Source organism: Nicotiana tomentosiformis, chromosome 7 (genome assembly GCF_000390325.3).
Source record: "Nicotiana tomentosiformis chromosome 7, ASM39032v3, whole genome shotgun sequence".
Lineage (NCBI taxonomy): Eukaryota > Viridiplantae > Streptophyta > Magnoliopsida > Solanales > Solanaceae > Nicotiana > Nicotiana tomentosiformis.
In genome coordinates this window covers 130,428,928-130,446,596 of record NC_090818.1, presented here as the reverse complement: position 1 = coordinate 130,446,596, position 17,669 = coordinate 130,428,928, and the positions used below count along the sequence as shown (strand labels likewise).

At 35.2% G+C, this 17,669-nt stretch overlaps 1 protein-coding gene, 22 non-coding genes and 2 pseudogenes across 33 annotated transcripts in view; all 25 read left to right on the top strand.

Moving 5' to 3' along the window:
• The window catches only part of LOC104107505 (small ribosomal subunit protein uS11y-like), a 30,157-nt gene that overhangs the window by 170 nt on the left and 12,318 nt on the right, over positions 1–17,669 (top strand). For 4 of the 11 annotated variants that reach the window (XR_011409272.1, XR_011409274.1, XR_011409271.1 and 1 more), the window contains exons 2-4: positions 65–184; positions 283–328; positions 973–1,058. Coding sequence is in view for 4 of the 11 variants with exons in the window: in XM_070179768.1 (XP_070035869.1) it covers positions 65–184; positions 283–328; positions 973–1,058 (252 nt within the window). In the remaining 7 variants the exon portion in view is untranslated. Of the gene's footprint in view, positions 1–64; positions 185–282; positions 329–972; positions 1,059–1,126; positions 17,266–17,669 lie in introns of those variants that run through there. The other 7 variants (XR_011409275.1, XR_011409276.1, XR_011409273.1 and 4 more) reach the window with 6 other exon arrangements.
• On the top strand, positions 4,925–5,017 carry LOC117280590 (small nucleolar RNA Z266). Its single transcript, XR_004511116.1, has one exon. It is a non-coding gene; the product is annotated as a small nucleolar RNA Z266 (small nucleolar RNA).
• LOC117280592 (small nucleolar RNA Z266) lies at positions 5,183–5,276 on the top strand. Its single transcript, XR_004511118.1, has one exon. It is a non-coding gene; the product is annotated as a small nucleolar RNA Z266 (small nucleolar RNA).
• Positions 5,434–5,531, top strand: LOC138896589 (small nucleolar RNA Z266). The gene has a single exon (XR_011409955.1). It is a non-coding gene; the product is annotated as a small nucleolar RNA Z266 (small nucleolar RNA).
• LOC138896581 (small nucleolar RNA Z266) lies at positions 5,654–5,749 on the top strand. The gene has a single exon (XR_011409947.1). It is a non-coding gene; the product is annotated as a small nucleolar RNA Z266 (small nucleolar RNA).
• LOC138896574 (small nucleolar RNA Z266) lies at positions 6,073–6,168 on the top strand. Its single transcript, XR_011409940.1, has one exon. It is a non-coding gene; the product is annotated as a small nucleolar RNA Z266 (small nucleolar RNA).
• On the top strand, positions 8,880–8,972 carry LOC138896597 (small nucleolar RNA Z266). Its single transcript, XR_011409963.1, has one exon. It is a non-coding gene; the product is annotated as a small nucleolar RNA Z266 (small nucleolar RNA).
• On the top strand, positions 9,135–9,228 carry LOC138896604 (small nucleolar RNA Z266). The gene has a single exon (XR_011409970.1). It is a non-coding gene; the product is annotated as a small nucleolar RNA Z266 (small nucleolar RNA).
• Positions 9,372–9,469, top strand: LOC138896595 (small nucleolar RNA Z266). The gene has a single exon (XR_011409961.1). It is a non-coding gene; the product is annotated as a small nucleolar RNA Z266 (small nucleolar RNA).
• Positions 9,592–9,687, top strand: LOC117280596 (small nucleolar RNA Z266). Its single transcript, XR_004511122.1, has one exon. It is a non-coding gene; the product is annotated as a small nucleolar RNA Z266 (small nucleolar RNA).
• Positions 10,011–10,106, top strand: LOC138896590 (small nucleolar RNA Z266). The gene has a single exon (XR_011409956.1). It is a non-coding gene; the product is annotated as a small nucleolar RNA Z266 (small nucleolar RNA).
• LOC138896608 (small nucleolar RNA Z266) lies at positions 10,945–11,038 on the top strand. The gene has a single exon (XR_011409974.1). It is a non-coding gene; the product is annotated as a small nucleolar RNA Z266 (small nucleolar RNA).
• Positions 11,196–11,291, top strand: LOC138896588 (small nucleolar RNA Z266). Its single transcript, XR_011409954.1, has one exon. It is a non-coding gene; the product is annotated as a small nucleolar RNA Z266 (small nucleolar RNA).
• On the top strand, positions 11,414–11,509 carry LOC117280593 (small nucleolar RNA Z266). The gene has a single exon (XR_004511119.1). It is a non-coding gene; the product is annotated as a small nucleolar RNA Z266 (small nucleolar RNA).
• LOC117278150 (small nucleolar RNA Z266) lies at positions 11,833–11,917 on the top strand (annotated as a pseudogene).
• On the top strand, positions 12,130–12,214 carry LOC117278151 (small nucleolar RNA Z266; annotated as a pseudogene).
• Positions 14,926–15,019, top strand: LOC138896601 (small nucleolar RNA Z266). The gene has a single exon (XR_011409967.1). It is a non-coding gene; the product is annotated as a small nucleolar RNA Z266 (small nucleolar RNA).
• Positions 15,185–15,278, top strand: LOC138896603 (small nucleolar RNA Z266). Its single transcript, XR_011409969.1, has one exon. It is a non-coding gene; the product is annotated as a small nucleolar RNA Z266 (small nucleolar RNA).
• Positions 15,436–15,531, top strand: LOC138896587 (small nucleolar RNA Z266). The gene has a single exon (XR_011409953.1). It is a non-coding gene; the product is annotated as a small nucleolar RNA Z266 (small nucleolar RNA).
• LOC138896580 (small nucleolar RNA Z266) lies at positions 15,654–15,749 on the top strand. Its single transcript, XR_011409946.1, has one exon. It is a non-coding gene; the product is annotated as a small nucleolar RNA Z266 (small nucleolar RNA).
• On the top strand, positions 16,214–16,308 carry LOC117280582 (small nucleolar RNA Z266). The gene has a single exon (XR_004511108.2). It is a non-coding gene; the product is annotated as a small nucleolar RNA Z266 (small nucleolar RNA).
• LOC138896583 (small nucleolar RNA Z266) lies at positions 16,430–16,524 on the top strand. The gene has a single exon (XR_011409949.1). It is a non-coding gene; the product is annotated as a small nucleolar RNA Z266 (small nucleolar RNA).
• Positions 16,646–16,741, top strand: LOC117276633 (small nucleolar RNA Z266). Its single transcript, XR_004506906.2, has one exon. It is a non-coding gene; the product is annotated as a small nucleolar RNA Z266 (small nucleolar RNA).
• On the top strand, positions 17,035–17,129 carry LOC138896573 (small nucleolar RNA Z266). Its single transcript, XR_011409939.1, has one exon. It is a non-coding gene; the product is annotated as a small nucleolar RNA Z266 (small nucleolar RNA).
• Positions 17,172–17,267, top strand: LOC138896593 (small nucleolar RNA Z266). Its single transcript, XR_011409959.1, has one exon. It is a non-coding gene; the product is annotated as a small nucleolar RNA Z266 (small nucleolar RNA).

Here is a 17,669-nt window from a genome sequence, read left to right as displayed (position 1 = left end):
TAGCTTGATTTATTATACAAAAATATAATCATCTATAATTTTTTGTTTTAATTTGGTTGTGTAGTCGAGGAGAAAGACTAGGGAGCCAAAGGAAGAGACAGTAACACTTGGACCAGCAACGAGGGAGGGTGAATTGGTGTTCGGTGTTGCTCACATTTTTGCCGCTTTCAACGATACTTTTATTGTGAGTTGTTTGTGACGGTTCTTATGAGATTATAGAAATTGAATTTATGATTTTAGTGTGCGCGCGCTGAATTTTAATTTACATGTTCAAAAATGCAGCACGTGACTGATTTGTCTGGAAGAGAAACTATGGTTCGCATTACTGGTATGCTTTAGTGTGACATTTGTTTCTAGTAGTTGCTGATGCTATTATTTACATTTTTTGTTGTTCGGTATATCATTTAAAGTTGTTGATTTCATTGTTTAATAGCTATATGGATGGACCTAGATGATTTTGTTCAGCATCTAGCATCCTCTTGTTTTTTCCCTATGTATTTAATTTTTTCACTGTAGGTGTGGGTTGGAGATTTTTATAGCAATAGAATGTCCAGAATCTCTAGTGCTAGGCAACCCTTAATTTGTCGAAAACAACAAATAATTGTTATTGGAACGAAATGGTTTTAGGTGAAGGGAACTGAAAATTTGAGGTTACTTATAGCCAGTTTTACTAAAAGACATTGCTTATTTCGAAGAAGCGTGTGCTTCACTCAATGACGCCATCGAAAAATGGTCTTTCTTCGATCTTAACATAGGGAATTTGGATCAGTATTGGCATTATTGCATTTTTGGATGCTATAAGAAGCTATGTCAAATGTACTTTGATTAGTATAGTATTAAAATCATGTTTGTCTGCCAACTTTTTCGTAAATTGTGTGCTTCACTTCAAGTGCACTTTACTTCTCGCTTCTCGCTTCAAGCTACATATACATTGTCGTTTGCATCTCAATTTATTGTACACCATGGTTGCAGGTGGAATGAAGGTGAAGGTTGATAGAGATGAATCTTCTCCGTATGCTGCCATGCTTGCAGCTCAGGATGTGTCACAGCGATGCAAGGTAGTGTTCTGTGTTGTTTTTGATTATTTATTATATCTTAAATTCTACTGAACCGTTAAACACATCAGATATCTAGGTGTGTAGTTCATATCTTCATCTGGGAAACTGCATTACGCACCAATTTTCATGAAAGAAGAAATGAGGACTTTTTGCCAGGATGGTATAGACTTATGTACCTAGATTGAATGTTGGCTTCTATTTAAACAAGGTCATGAATTGGAGTTGTATCTAATTTCACTGAGCCTGGAGATGTGCAAGGGGTGGTGTTTCGTCTGCTGCTGCATGACCAATAAAATGTGTCAAATTAAACAGATAGTTTTTCTAGCAGTAAGAATCTTGAGACCTTTTTGGAGCTTCTGATTGCCTCCATTCTAGACCTCCTCTGTTCTCTTTCAATCCATTATCAATTCGGTTTTCTTTCCATTTCAGTGCGTAAATTAAGGAGAGAGTAAGTGAAGAAGGATGTAAGAAGAGCAAACTAGCACCAAAGGGTGTTAATGAAGTAGGTGCAGTTGTTGGGCCCTGGATTTCAAATTCTTGTAGAGGGTTGGTGATGTTTTTTCATCGGTCTAAGCTTGGGTCGATAGAGTTGTCTGATATTTGTGTTGGTGGAAGATAAAGACATACTCAATGGTATGGTTGAGGTGTTAGGTCATTTCATTCATTTGTATAAGAAAGTACATACTCGTTAGAATATTTGAGGTGCTTGTGAGCTAGTTCGTACACCAAATACAAAAATTCAGCAATTACATTTAGATGGAGTGAGCTAACAATAGAAGTTCTAATGGGAAGATTTATTCATTTTTCAAGCACAAGTGCTCTTCTCTCTCTTTCTCTCTATCTCTCCGAGCAGAAGTAACTATATCCAACATTTAATTGTGCATAATTTCCCAAAAAGATACAAATGATTAATTTAAAATTCAGCAACTTAAAAGAGTAGAATCTCGAACCAGTAAAGTTCAAATCTTGGTGTAAGTCTCTAATGTATAGTACACCAGTGTGGATGGATGATGCTAGCTTATCACAAACTGAAACAATCTTTTGATTTTAGCGATACCTAAGGAGGTGACTTAGTGATCAATGAAAGCAAACCTTGGTAATCGGGGTTCAAATCCCAATACGGTAAAAGAATTTACTATTAGGTGATTAGTTTTTTGATTCCTATTTTAATGAGCCTGTAGATAACGTCCGGAATAATTCAGGTGTGCGCAAGCTGATCTGGACATCATCGAAAAAAGGCAAAATACATAGTTTACCCATTGACCTTGCACCCAAATCCCTGTTACACACCTCTCCATCACATACAACCTTTTACACACCCGACCTTTATAGAGTATGTCTAAGACACACCACTTTGCCCACGTGGTCCGTGCGTATCATTACCATCAAATGAAGCGTGAACATGATAATTTTTGTATCAAATGTTAATTTTTTAGTTTATTTTTATTTTTATTTTAAATAGGGTCATCTTCTTCCATGTTTAAAAACCACCAAAACTACCATAGTTGCTCCCTAACACTTAGACCCACTTCTCTCTACCCGATCTACTCTTCTCAAATAGATCTACCAAGATTTTTCATATCTCTTCTTGTTGATCATTAGTCTTTAGTTTTGTAGATTTTTTTGTTAAGAAATTATAATTAGAGTTGAACAATTTAAACTCTTTGTAGCTCCACCAACCATTAAAGCTTGGCTCAAGTGTATGTACACAAAAAATTCTTTTCTTTTCTAGAAAGCTTAGCTTGAGCTTTTGTCATGGTTAAGTTAAAATTTTCGAAAGGGTGGATTTTTTGAAAGTATCCCCAGCCGCTAAAGCTTACCTCAAGCTTTTGCAGATAGGCATATTCTTTAAATTTGTTAGTGGGTAAATTTACAAATAATTAAATTGTAAAATTCTTAATCTCCTTCACTAAGAAATGCACATTCCTCTTTATTATTACTAGTCACTACCTCGCTGCTTCAGTGTTGGAAATCGAAAGAGCACGAACAAAAATTGAAAGCATGGTGATGGCAGTTAAGGTGGACATGATGAAGAAGACATGGATATAATTGTAATTTTATATGTTATCTTGATATTATTAGTCAGTGACACGTGTCACGACTTTATTGGCGCGTGACTATACACACGCTTTGAAAATCTGGTGAAGAAAAAAATGGTGTGTAAAAGGTTGCCCGTGGTGGAGAGCGGTGTAACCGGAATTTGGATGCAAGGTCGATGGGTAAACTATGTATTTTGCCTTAAAAAAACTTTGGTTTCCTCAAGAAATGAAACTTCATTATTGTAATAATCTTTTCGGCCCAACTAACTTCATTCACGAGTAGTAAGGCCTAGGAATCATTATAGGGTTTTGGCCCATTAATGCTCTTCAAAAACCCTAAAACTGGCTATTCTATAAATAATCTATTTTTAACAATTTTTATAGCCGAATATCGCTAGGAAGTGAGCTTCTTATTTGTTGCTAAACCAAAGTGAGCTTCTTCTCTGTTGCCTTAATTTCATGCTGTTTAATTTGCTCTCTATCCTTTGTTTTTCTTAAATTGTTGCATTTTGGGTGCCTATTCTTTTTTAAAACCCATAGCAATTTGTATGCTACGGGGGATGTTATATGTACCCATATAGATATTGCCATTCTCAACTTAGTCAGCTGTGTTTTCTTCTGTTGCAGTTGATTATCATGACTGGTAAATTTTAAACTTTATTTTATAACTATGAGACTTTGAAATAAATTATGTTTATTGTTGTTTTTAGTTTTTCTACCGTTCAATTGTATGTAGTTATATGTTTATATGCTGAGGAGGAGCTATGTATTATTTTATCTCCTGCTTGTTAAGTGCAAAAGAGGGTGTTATTAGTTCCCAATATTTATTTCCATCCTTCAACTTTGTCAGCTGTAATTTTTCCTGTAGGTTATTTTCATGAATGGTACAGTATTATTTTGCACCTTATAACAACAACAAACAACAAAAAACCCAATATAATCCTAGATGTGGTGTTTGGGGAGGATAATGTGTACACAGTGTTACCCCTACCATGGGAAGGTAGAGAGACTGTTTCCGATAGACCGGAATCATAATCACATCACTTGTTGAAAAGAAAACAATGGGTTATTGTTTTGCACCTTATATTGCAAATTAAGTATTAGCATTGATATATTACCAATTGTTTTTTAAACTACAAACTGTTAAAGTTTCGTTCAAACATTTGGTGATACAAAGTTCTTTGTTGGAAAATTTGTATTTTTATAAGTATAATTTTTGAGAAATAGCACTTTATGAATAGACTATTTATTCTAGATTAATTTTGATATTTTGCGCAGCCCTTAAGATCGCCTTCCACTATATACATGGAAGCGTTTTGAGTCATAGCTGCGCTACACTAACTTTGTATACACATAGCCCCTTTTAATGTACTTGTACATATAAAGGGAGGGCGTGGTATATGCTGGAGATTATCTTTAGGGTTTTCCTTTAGGAAGTCTCCTTTTACCTTTCCTAATAATTTTTGGGTCATTTCCCCTTTTTTGGTTCTATCTTTCCTATTTAGGATAATTGAACCAAAGATACTTTGAATGACTCTAGTTAAGGTGGGGTGTACATTACTTTGCAAGTTTTATTAGTAAATCTACTCTTTGTGATGGCAAGAATGATGAAAAAATTAGATGTGCGAGAGGTGAATTCCTCTTTGAGCTTAACATCGTGTCTTATTCATATTCTGACTTCCTTGAGTTTTTGTTTTTCTTTACATTCTGTTTCATTTTGCTTGGTTTTTGTTGTGTTGTAGCGTGCAATACACCTTCAGTGCAGTTTTTGAAGGATTCAAACAACATATCATTTTATTGCATGTTTTTATCACTTTATTCTTTAGTTATGGCAAGAATGATGAAAAATATTAGATGTGCGAGGGTGAAATTCTTTATGAACTTAACATCGAGGCTTATTGATATTTTGACTTGCCTGTATGTATTACTGTTTTGTTTCAATTTACATGACATACTCTGATTTATAGGGTGTATCATTGCCATACTGTGGGATTGTAGAACCAAAGATACTTCGGTTTGCTCTAGTAGATTTGGGAGAGGGGATGTACACTATATTGCAAGTTTAAGCAGTAATTGTAGTCTCTGTTGTGGCAAGAATGATGAAAAAATTAGATGTGCGAGGGGTGAATTCCTCTGTGAGCTTAACATCGAAGCTTATTGATATTCTGACTTCCCTTTTTTGGATTACTCCCCAGTTTCAATTTACATAACATAGTCCTACTTATAGGGTGTATCTTAGCCGTATTGTGGGATTATATAACTAAAGATACTTCAGTTTGGTCCAGTAGATGTTGGGGGTGGTGGTGGTACATTTTATTGGTAAGTCTACTCTTTTGTCATGGCAAGAATGAGGAAAAAAAAAATTAGATGTGCGAGAGGTCTATTCCTCTATGAGCTTAACATCGAGGCATATTTATTTTCTGACTTGCCTTTATGGGTTATTCCACTGTTTCAATTTGCATGCTTTAGTCTGTCTGACTTATAGGTGCTTCGGGTTGCTCTAGATGGGGAAATGTACATTTTATTGCAAGCTTTATTGGTAAATCTACTCTTTTGTCATGGCAAGGATGATGAAAACAAATTAGATGTGCGAGGGGTGTAATCCTCTATGAGCTTAACATCGAGGCATATTTATATTCTGACTTGCCTTTATGGATTACTCCACTGTTTCAATTTGCTTCTTGTAGTCTGACTTATAGGTGCTTCGGATTGCCCTATTAGATGCGAAAATGTACATTTTATTGCAAGCTTTATTGGTAAGGCTTCTCTTTTGTCATGACAAGAATGAGGAAAAAAAATTAGATTTGCGAGGGGTGTATTCCTCTATGAGCTTAACAATTTTGACTTGCCTTTATGGATTACTTCACTGTTTCAATTTGCTTCTTGTAGTCTGACTTATAGGTGCCTCAGATTGCTTTAGTAGATGGGGAAATGCGCATTTTATTGCAAGCTTTATTGGTAACTCTACTCTTTTGTCATGGCAAGAATGAGGAAAAATAATTAGATGTGCGAAGGGTGTATTCCTCTATGAGCTTAACATCGAGGCATATTTATATTCTGACTTGCCTTTATGGATTATTCCACCGTTTTAATTTGCTCGTTGTAGTCTGACTTATAGGTGCTTCGGATTGATCTATTAGATGCGGAAATGTACATTTTATTGCAAGCTTTATTGGTAAGGCTACTCTTTTGTCATGACAAGAATGCGGAAAAAAAATTAGATTTGCGAGGGGTGTATTCCTCTATGAGCTTAACATCGAGGCATATGTATATTTTGACTTGCCTTTATGGATTACTGCACTGTTTCAATTTGCTTCTTGTAGTCTGACTTATAGGTGCCTCAGATTGCTCTAGTAGATGGAGAAATGCCCTTTTTAAATAGGGTATCTTCTTCCATGTTTAAAAACCACCAAAACAACCATAGTTGCTCCGTAACACTTAGGCCCACTTCTCTCTACCCGATCTACTCTTCTCAAATAGATCTACCAAGATTTTTCATATCTCTTCTTGTTGATCATTAGTCTTTAGTTTTGTAGATTTTTTTGTTAAGAAATTATAATTAGAGTTGAACAATTTAAACTCTTTGTAGCTCCACCAAACATTAAAGCTTGGCTCAAGCGTATGTACACAGAAAATTCTTTTCTTTTCTAGAAAGCTTAGCTTGAGCTTTTGTCATGGTTAAGTTAAAATTTTCGAAAGGGTGGATTTTTTGAAAGTATCCCTAGCCGCTAAAGCTTACCTCAAGCTTTTGCAGATAAGCATATTCTTTAAATTTGTTAATGGGTAAATTTACAAATAATTAAATTGTAAAATTCTTAATCTCCTTCACTAAGAAATGCACATTCCTCTTTATTATTACTAGTCACTACCTCGCTGCTTCAGTGTTGGAAATCGAAAGAGCACGAACAAAAATTGAAAGCATGGTGATGGCAGTTATGGTGGACATGATGAAGAAGACATGGATATAATTGTAATTTTATATGTTATCTTGATATTATTAGTCAGTGACACGTGTCACGACTTTAATGGCGCGTGACTATACACACGCTTTGAAAATCTGGTGAAGAAAAAAATGGTGTGTAAAAGGTTGCCCGTGGTGGAGAGCGGTGTAACCGGAATTTGGATGCAAGGTCGATGGGTAAACTATGTATTTTGCCTTATAAAAACTTTGGTTTCCTCAAGAAATGAAACTTCATTATTGTAATAATCTTTTCGGCCCAACTAACTTCATTCACGAGTAGTAAGGCCTAGGAATCATTATAGGGTTTTGGCCCATTAATGCTCTTCAAAAACCCTAAAACTGGCGATTCTATAAATAATCTATTTTTAACAATTTTTATAGCCGAATATCGCTAGGAAGTGAGCTTCTTATTTGTTATTAAACCAAAGTGAGCTTCTTCTCTGTTGCCTTAATTTCATGCTGTTTAATTTGCTCTCTATCCTTTGTTTTTCTTAAATTGTTGCATTTTGGGTGCCTATTCTTTTTTAAAACCCATAGCAATTTGTATGATACGGGGATGTTATATGTACCCATATAGATATTGCCATTCTCAACTTAGTCAGCTGTGTTTTCTTCTGTTGCAGTTGATTATCATGACTGGTAAATTTTAAACTTTATTTTATAACTGAGGCTTTGATATAAATTATGTTTATTGTTGTTTTTAGTTTTTCTACCGTTCAATTGTATGTAGTTATATGTTTATATGCTGAGGAGGAGCTATGTATTATTTTATCTCCTGCTTGTTAAGTGCAAAAGAGGGTGTTATTAGTTCCCAATATTTATTTCCATCCTTCAACTTTGTCAGCTGTAATTTTTCCTGTAGTTGATTTTCATGAATGGTACAGTATTATTTTGCACCTTATAACAACAACAAACAACAAAAAACCCAATGTAATCCTACATGTGGTGTTTGGGGAGGATAATGTGTACACAGTGTCACCCCTACCATGGGAAGGTAGAGAGACTCTTTCCGATAGACGGGAATCATAATCACATCACTTGTTGAAAAGAAAACAATGGGTTATTATTTTGCACCTTATATTGCAAATTAAGTATTAGCATTGATATATTACCAATTGTTTTTTAAACTACAAACTGTTAAAGTTTCGTTCAAACATTTGGTGATACAAAGTTCTTTGATGGAAATTTTTTATTTTTATAAGTATAATTTTTGAGAAATAGCACTTTATGAATAGACTATTTATTCTAGATTAATTTTGATATTCTGCGCAGCCCTTAAGATCCCCTTCCACTATATACATGGAAGCGTTTTGAGTCATAGCTGCGCTACACTAACTTTGTATACACATAGCCCCTTTTAATGTACTTGTACATATAAAGGGAGGGCGTGGTATATGCTGGAGATTATCTTTAGGGTTTTCCTTTAGGAAGTCTCCTTTTACCTTTCCTAATAATTTTTGGGTCATTTCCCCTTTTTTGGTTCTATCTTTCCTATTTAGGATAATTGAACCAAAGATACTTTGAATGACTCTAGTTAAGGTGGGGTGTACATTACTTTGCAAGTTTTATTAGTAAATCTACTCTTTGTGATGGCAAGAATGATGAAAAAATTAGATGTGCGAGAGGTGAATTCCTCTTTGAGCTTAACATCGTGTCTTATTCATATTCTGACTTCCTTGAGTTTTTGTTTTTCTTTACATTCTGTTTCATTTTGCTTGGTTTTTGTTGTGTTGTAGCGTGCAATACACCTTCAGTGCAGTTTTTGAAGGATTCAAACAACATATCATTTTATTGCATGTTTTTATCACTTTATTCTTTAGTTATGGCAAGAATGATGAAAAATATTAGATGTGCGAGGGTGAAATTCTTTATGAACTTAACATCGAGGCTTATTGATATTTTGACTTGCCTGTATGTATTACTGTTTTGTTTCAATTTACATGACATACTCTGATTTATAGGGTGTATCATTGCCATACTGTGGGATTGTAGAACCAAAGATACTTCGTTTGCTCCAGTAGATTTGGGAGAGGGGATGTACACTATATTGCAAGTTTAAGCAGTAATTGTAGTCTGTTGTGGCAAGAATGATGAAAAAATTAGATGTGCGAGGGGTGAATTCCTCTGTGAGCTTAACATCGAAGCTTATTGATATTCTGACTTCCCTTTTTTGGATTACTCCCCAGTTTCAATTTACATAACATAGTCCTACTTATAGGGTGTATCTTTGCCGTATTGTGGGATTATATGAGTTTGGTCCAGTAGATGTTGGGGGTGGTGGTGGTACATTTTATTGGTAAGTCTACTCTTTTGTCATGGCAAGAATGAGGAAAAAAAAAATTAGATGTGCGACGGGTCTATTCCTCTATGAGCTTAACATCGAGGCATATTTATATTCTGACTTGCCTTTATGGGTTATTCCATTGTTTCAATTTGCATGCTTTAGTCTGTCTGACCTATAGGTGCTTCGGGTTGCTCTAGATGGGGAAATGTACATTTTATTGCAAGCTTTATTGGTAAATCTACTCTTTTGTCATGGCAAGGATGATGAAAACAAATTAGATGTGCGAGGGGTGTAATCCTCTATGAGCTTAACATCGAGGCATATTTATATTCTGACTTGCCTTTATGGATTACTCCACTGTTTCAATTTGCTTGTTGTAGTCTGACTTATAGGTGCTTCGGATTGCTCTAGTAGATGCGGAAATGTACATTTTATTGCAAGCTTTATTGGTAAGGCTTCTCTTTTGTCATGACAAGAATGAGGAAAAAAAATTAGATTTGCGAGGGGTGTATTCCTCTATGAGCTTAACAATTTTGACTTGCCTTTATGGATTACTTCACTGCTTCAATTTGCTTCTTATAGTCTGACTTATAGGTGCCTCAGATTGTTTTAGTAGATGGGGAAATGCGCATTTTATTGCAAGCTTTATTGGTAACTCTACTCTTTTGTCATGGCACGAATGAGGAAAAATAATTAGATGTGCGAAGGGTGTATTCCTCTATGAGCTTAACATCGAGGCATATTTATATTCTGACTTGCCTTTATGGATTATTCCACCGTTTTAATTTGCTCGTTGTAGTCTGACTTATAGGTGCTTCGGATTGCTCTATTAGATGCGGAAATGTACATTTTATTGCAAGCTTTATTGGTAAGGCTACTCTTTTGTCATGACAAGAATGCGGAAAAAAATTAGATTTGCGAGGGGTGTATTCCTCTATGAGCTTAACATCGAGGCATATTTATATTTTGACTTGCCTTTATGGATTACTCCACTGTTTCAATTTGCTTCTTGTAGTCTGACTTATAGGTGCCTCAGATTGCTCTAGTAGATGGGGAAATGCGCATTTTAAATAGGGTATCTTCTTCCATGTTTAAAAACCACCAAAACTACCATAGTTGCTCCCTAACACTTAGACCCACTTCTCTCTATCCGATCTACTCTTCTCAAATAGATCTACCAAGATTTTTCATATCTCTTCTTGTTGATCATTAGTCCTTAGTTTTGTAGATTTTTTTGTTAAGAAATTATAATTAGAGTTGAACAATTTAAACTCTTTGTAGCTCCACCAACCATTAAAGCTTGGCTCAAGCGTATGTACACAGAAAATTCTTTTCTTTTCTAGAAAGCTTAGCTTGAGCTTTTGTCATGGTTAAGTTAAAATTTTCGAAAGGGTGGATTTTTTGAAAGTATCCCCAGCCGCTAAAGCTTACCTCAAGCTTTTGCAGATAAGCATATTCTTTACATGACATACTCTGATTTATAGGGTGTATCATTGCCATACTGTGGGATTGTAGAACCAAAGATACTTCGGTTTGCTCCTGTAGATTTGGGAGAGGGGATGTACACTATATTGCAAGTTTAAGCAGTAATTGTAGTCTCTGTTGTGGCAAGAATGATGAAAAAATTAAATGTGCGAGGGGTGAATTCCTCTGTGAGCTTAACATCGAAGCTTATTGATATTCTGACTTCCCTTTTTTGGATTACTCCCCAGTTTCAATTTACATAACATAGTCCTACTTATAGGGTGTATCTTTGCCGTATTGTGGGATTATATAACTAAAGATACTTCAGTTTGGTCCAGTAGATGTTGGGGGTGGTGGTGGTACATTTTATTGGTAAGTCTACTCTTTTGTCATGGCAAGAATGAGGAAAAAAAATTAGATGTGCGAGGGGTCTATTCCTCTATGAGCTTAACATCGAGGCATATTTATATTCTGACTTGCCTTTATGGGTTATTCCACTGTTTCAATTTGCATGCTTTAGTCTGTCTGACCTATAGGTGCTTCGGGTTGCTCTAGATGGGGAAATGTACATTTTATTGCAAGCTTTATTGGTAAATCTACTCTTTTGTCATGGCAAGGATGATGAAAACAAATTAGATGTGCGAGGGGTGTAATCCTCTATGAGCTTAACATCGAGGCATATTTATATTCTGACTTGCCTTTATGGATTACTCCACTGTTTCAATTTGCTTGTTGTAGTCTGACTTATAGGTGCTTCGGATTGCTCTATTAGATGCGGAAATGTACATTTTATTGCAAGCTTTATTGGTAAGGCTTCTCTTTTGTCATGACAAGAATGAGCAAAAAAAATTAGATTTGCGAGGGGTGTATTCCTCTATGAGCTTAACAATTTTGACTTGCCTTTATGGATTACTTCACTGTTTCAATTTGCTTCTTGTAGTCTGACTTATAGGTGCCTCAGATTGCTTTAGTAGATGGGGAAATGCGCATTTTATTGCAAGCTTTATTGGTAACTCTACTCTTTTGTCATGGCAAGAATGAGGAAAAATAATTAGATGTGCGAACCTATGAGCTTAACATCGAGGCATATTTATATTCTGACTTGCCTTTATGGATTATTCCACTGTTTTAATTTGCTCGTTGTAGTCTGACTTATAGGTGCTTCGGATTGCTCTATTAGATGCGGAAATGTACATTTTATTGCAAGCTTTATTGGTAAGGCTACTCTTTTGTCATGACAAGAATGCGGAAAAAAATTAGATTTGCAAGGGGTGTATTCCTCTATGAGCTTAACATCGAGGCATATTTATATCTACTCTTTTGTCATGGCAAGAATGAGGAAAAATAATTAGATGTGCGAACCTATGAGCTTAACATCGAGGCATATTTATATTCTGACTTGCCTTTATGGATTATTCCACTGTTTTAATTTGCTCGTTGTAGTCTGACTTATAGGTGCTTCGGATTGCTCTATTAGATGCGGAAATGTACATTTTATTGCAAGCTTTATTGGTAAGGCTACTCTTTTGTCATGACAAGAATGCGGAAAAAAAATTAGATTTGCGAGGGGTGTATTCCTCTATGAGCTTAACATCGAGGCATATTTATATTTTGACTTGCCTTTATGGATTACTCCACTGTTTCAATTTGCTTCTTGTAGTCTGACTTCTAGGTGCCTCAGATTGCTCTAGTAGATGGGGAAATGCGCATTTTAAATAGGGTATCTTCTTCCATGTTTAAAAACCACCTAAATTACCATAGTTGCTCCCTAACAATTAGACCCACTTCTCTCTACCCGATCTACTCTTCTCAAATAGATTTACCAAGATTTTTCATATCTCTTCTTGTTGATCATTAGTCTTTAGTTTTGTAGATTTTTTTGTTAAGAAATTATAATTAGAGTTGAACAATTTAAACTCTTTGTAGCTCCACCAACCATTAAAGCTTGGCTCAAGCGTATGTACACAGAAAATTCTTTTCTTTTCTAGAAAGCTTAGCTTGAGCTTTTGTCATAGTTAAGTTAAAATTTTCGAAAGGGTGGATTTTTTGAAAGTATCCCCAGCCGCTAAAGCTTACCTCAAGCTTTTGCAGATAAGCATATTCTTTAAATTTGTTAATGGGTAAATTTACAAATAATTAAATTGTAAAATTCTTAATCTCCTTCACTAAGAAATGCACATTCCTCTTTATTATTACTAGTCACTACCTCGCTGCTTCAGTGTTGGAAATCGAAAGAGCACGAACAAAAATTGAAAGCATGGTGATGGCAGTTATGGTGGACATGATGAAGAAGACATGGATATAATTGTAATTTTATATGTTATCTTGATATTATTAGTCAGTGACACGTGTCACGACTTTATTGGCGCGTGACTATACACACGCTTTGAAAATCTGGTGAAGAAAAAAATGGTGTGTAAAAGGTTGCCCGTGGTGGAGAGTGGTGTAATCGGAATTTGGATGCAAGGTCGATGGGTAAACTATGTATTTTGCCTTAAAAAAACTTTGGTTTCCTCAAGAAATGAAACTTCATTATTGTAATAATCTTTTCGGCCCAACTAACTTCATTCACGAGTAGTAAGGCCTAGGAATCATTATAGGGTTTTGGCCCATTAATGCTCTTCAAAAACCCTAAAACTGGCGATTCTATAAATAATCTATTTTTAACAATTTTTATAGCCGAATATCGCTAGGAAGTGAGCTTCTTATTTGTTGCTAAACCAAAGTGAGCTTCTTCTCTGTTGCCTTAATTTCATGCTGTTTAATTTGCTCTCTATCCTTTGTTTTTCTTAAATTGTTGCATTTTGGGTGCCTATTCTTTTTTAAAACCCATAGCAATTTGTATGCTACGGGGATGTTATATGTACCCATATAGATATTGCCATTCTCAACTTAGTCAGCTGTGTTTTCTTCTGTTGCAGTTGATTATCATGACTGGTAAATTTTAAACTTTATTTTATAACTGAGGCTTTGATATAAATTATGTTTATTGTTGTTTTTAATTTTTCTACCGTTCAATTGTATGTAGTTATATGTTTATATGCTGAGGAGGAGCTATGTATTATTTTATCTCCTGCTTGTTAAGTGCAAAAGAGGGTGTTATTAGTTCCCAATATTTATTTCCATCCTTCAACTTTGTCAGCTGTAATTTTTCCTGTAGTTGATTTTCATGAATGGTACAGTATTATTTTGCACCTTATAACAACAACAAACAACAAAAAACCCAATGTAATCCTACATGTGGTGTTTGGGGAGGATAATGTATACACAGTGTTACCCCTACCATGGGAAGGTAGAGAGACTGTTTCCGATAGACGGGAATCATAATCACATCACTTGTTGAAAAGAAAACAATGGGTTATTATTTTGCACCTTATATTGCAAATTAAGTATTAGCATTGATATATTACCAATTGTTTTTTAAACTACAAACTGTTAAAGTTTCGTTCAAACATTTGGTGATACAAAGTTCTTTGATGGAAAATTTGTTTTTTTATAAGTATAATTTTTGAGAAATAGCACTTTATGAATAGACTATTTATTCTAGATTAATTTTGATATTTTGCGCAGCCCTTAAGATCGCCTTCCACTATATACATGGAAGCGTTTTGAGTCATAGCTGCGCTACACTAACTTTGTATACACATAGCCCCTTTTAATGTACTTGTACATATAAAGGGAGGGCGTGGTATATGCTGGAGATTATCTTTAGGGTTTTCCTTTAGGAAGTCTCCTTTTACCTTTCCTAATAATTTTTGGGTCATTTCCCCTTTTTTGGTTCTATCTTTCCTATTTAGGATAATTGAACCAAAGATACTTTGAATGACTCTAGTTAAGGTGGGGTGTACATTACTTTGCAAGTTTTATTAGTAAATCTACTCTTTGTGATGGCAAGAATGATGAAAAAATTAGATGTGCGAGAGGTGAATTCCTCTTTGAGCTTAACATCGTGTCTTATTCATATTCTGACTTCCTTGAGTTTTTGTTTTTCTTTACATTCTGTTTCATTTTGCTTGGTTTTTGTTGTGTTGTAGCGTGCAATACACCTTCAGTGCAGTTTTTGAAGGATTCAAACAACATATCATTTTATTGCATGTTTTTATCACTTTATTCTTTAGTTATGGCAAAGAATGATGAAAAATATTAGATGTGCGAGGGTGAAATTCTTTATGAACTTAACATCGAGGCTTATTGATATTTTGACTTGCCTGTATGTATTACTGTTTTGTTTCAATTTACATGACATACCCTGATTTATAGGGTGTATCATTGCCATACTGTGGGATTGTAGAACCAAAGATACTTCGGTTTGCTCCAGTAGATTTGGGAGAGGGGATGTACACTATATTGCAAGTTTAAGCAGTAATTGTAGTCTCTGTTGTGGCAAGAATGATGAAAAAATTAGATGTGCGAGGGGTGAATTCCTCTGTGAGCTTAACATCGAAGCTTATTGATATTCTGACTTCCCTTTTTTGGATTACTCCCCAGTTTCAATTTACATAACATAGTCCTACTTATAGGGTGTATCTTTGCCGTATTGTGGGATTATATAACTAAAGATACTTCAGTTTGGTCCAGTAGATGTTGGGGGTGGTGGTGGTACATTTTATTGGTAAGTCTACTCTTTTGTCATGGCAAGAATGAGGAAAAAAAATTAGATGTGCGAGGGGTCTATTCCTCTATGAGCTTAACATCGAGGCATATTTATATTCTGACTTGCCTTTATGGGTTATTCCGCTGTTTCAATTTGCATGCTTTAGTCTGTCTGACTTATAGGTGCTTCGGGTTGCTCTAGATGGGGAAATGTACATTTTATTGCAAGCTTTATTGGTAAATCTACTCTTTTGTCATGGCAAGGATGATGAAAACAAATTAGATGTGCGAGGGGTGTAATCCTCTATGAGCTTAACATCGAGGCATATTTATATTCTGACTTGCCTTTATGGATTACTCCACTGTTTCAATTTGCTTGTTGTAGTCTGACTTATAGGTGCTTCAGATTGCTCTAGTAGATGCGGAAATGTACATTTTATTGCAAGCTTTATTGGTAAGGCTTCTCTTTTGTCATGACAAGAATGAGGAAAAAAAATTAGATTTGCGAGGGGTGTATTCCTCTATGAGCTTAACAATTTTGACTTGCCTTTATGGATTACTTCACTGTTTTAATTTGCTTCTTGTAGTCTGACTTATAGGTGCCTCAGGTTGCTTTAGTAGATGGGGAAATGCGCATTTTATTGCAAGCTTTATTGGTAACTCTACTCTTTTGTCATGGCAAGAATGCCTTTATGGATTATTCCACCGTTTTAATTTGCTCGTTGTAGTCTGACTTATAGGTGCTTCGGATTGTTCTATTAGATGCGGAAATGTACATTTTATTGCAAGCTTTATTGGTAAGGCTACTCTTTTGTCATGACAAGAATGAGGAAAAAAATTAGATTTGCGAGGGGTGTATTCCTCTATGAGCTTAACATCGAGGCATATTTATATTTTGACTTGCCTTTATGGATTACTCCACTGTTTCAATTTGCTTCTTGTAGTCTGACTTATAGGTGCCTCAGATTGCTCTAGTAGATGGGGAAATGCGCATTTTATTGCAAGCTTTATTGGTAACTCTACTCTTTTGTCATGGCAAGAATGAGGAAAAAAATTAGATGTGCGAGGGGTGTATTCCTCTATGAGCTTAACATCGAGGCATATTTATATTCTGACTTGCCTTTATGGATTACTCCACTGCTTCAGTTTGCTCGTTGTAGTTTGACTTGTAGGTGCTTCGGATTGCTCTAGGAGATGCGGAAATGTACATTTTATTGCAAGCTTTATTGGTAAGTCTATTCTTTTGTCATGGCAAGAATGAGGAAAAAAAATTAGATTTGCGAGGGGTGTATTCCTCTGCGAGCTTAACTTCGAGGCATATTTATATTCTGACTTGCTTTTATGGATTACTCCACTGTTTCAATTTGCTTGTTTTAGTCTGACTTATAGGTGCTTCGGATTGCTCTAGTAGATGGGGAAATGTACATTTTATTGCAAGCTTTATTGGTAACTCTAGGGGTGTATTCCTCTATGAGTTTAACATCGAGGCATATTTATATTCTGACTTGCCTTTATGGATTTCTCCACTGTTTCAATTTGCTTGTTGTAGTCTGACTTATAGGTGCTTCGGATTGCTCTAGTAGATGGGGAAATTTACATTTTATTCCCAGCTTTATTGGTGACTCTACTCTTTTGTCATGGCAAGAATGAGGAAAACAATTAGATGTGCGAGGGGTGTATTCCTCTATGAGCTTAACATTGAGGCATATTTATATTCTGACTTGCCTTTTCAATTTGCTTGTTGTAGTCATAACGGTAAATCTACTCTCTCCTTATGGCAAAGATGATGAAAACAATTTAGATGTGCGAGGGGTGAATTCCTTTATGAGCTCAACATTGAGGCTTATTGATATTCTGACTTGCCGTTATGAACTATCTTCTCCGTTTTAATTTATATAGCATAATTTGATAGGGCATGAAGTGTTTCGTGTTATACGATAATGTTAGTACTTTCAAGTTTTCTACATAATCGTACCAATCTAGAAAATGTTCCTTCATGAATTAACTATCTTTGTTAATCTTAAATTTTATTTGTTTGACTCTATAAATCATTTATATTTCTTGCTTGTCATTGGCACGGATGATGAAACTACTATATGTGCAAGAGTCACAAATGACTCTGTGAGCTCTAATAGTTATGCTAATGTTTTCTGACTTGCCAATCTTGCTCTTTTCAACATATTGGCTTATTCATTTATTTGCTTACAAAGTGAAGCTGTATGGTCATGTTTTCGGACAACTCATCCTTTGACATCGAAATGCTTATGTAG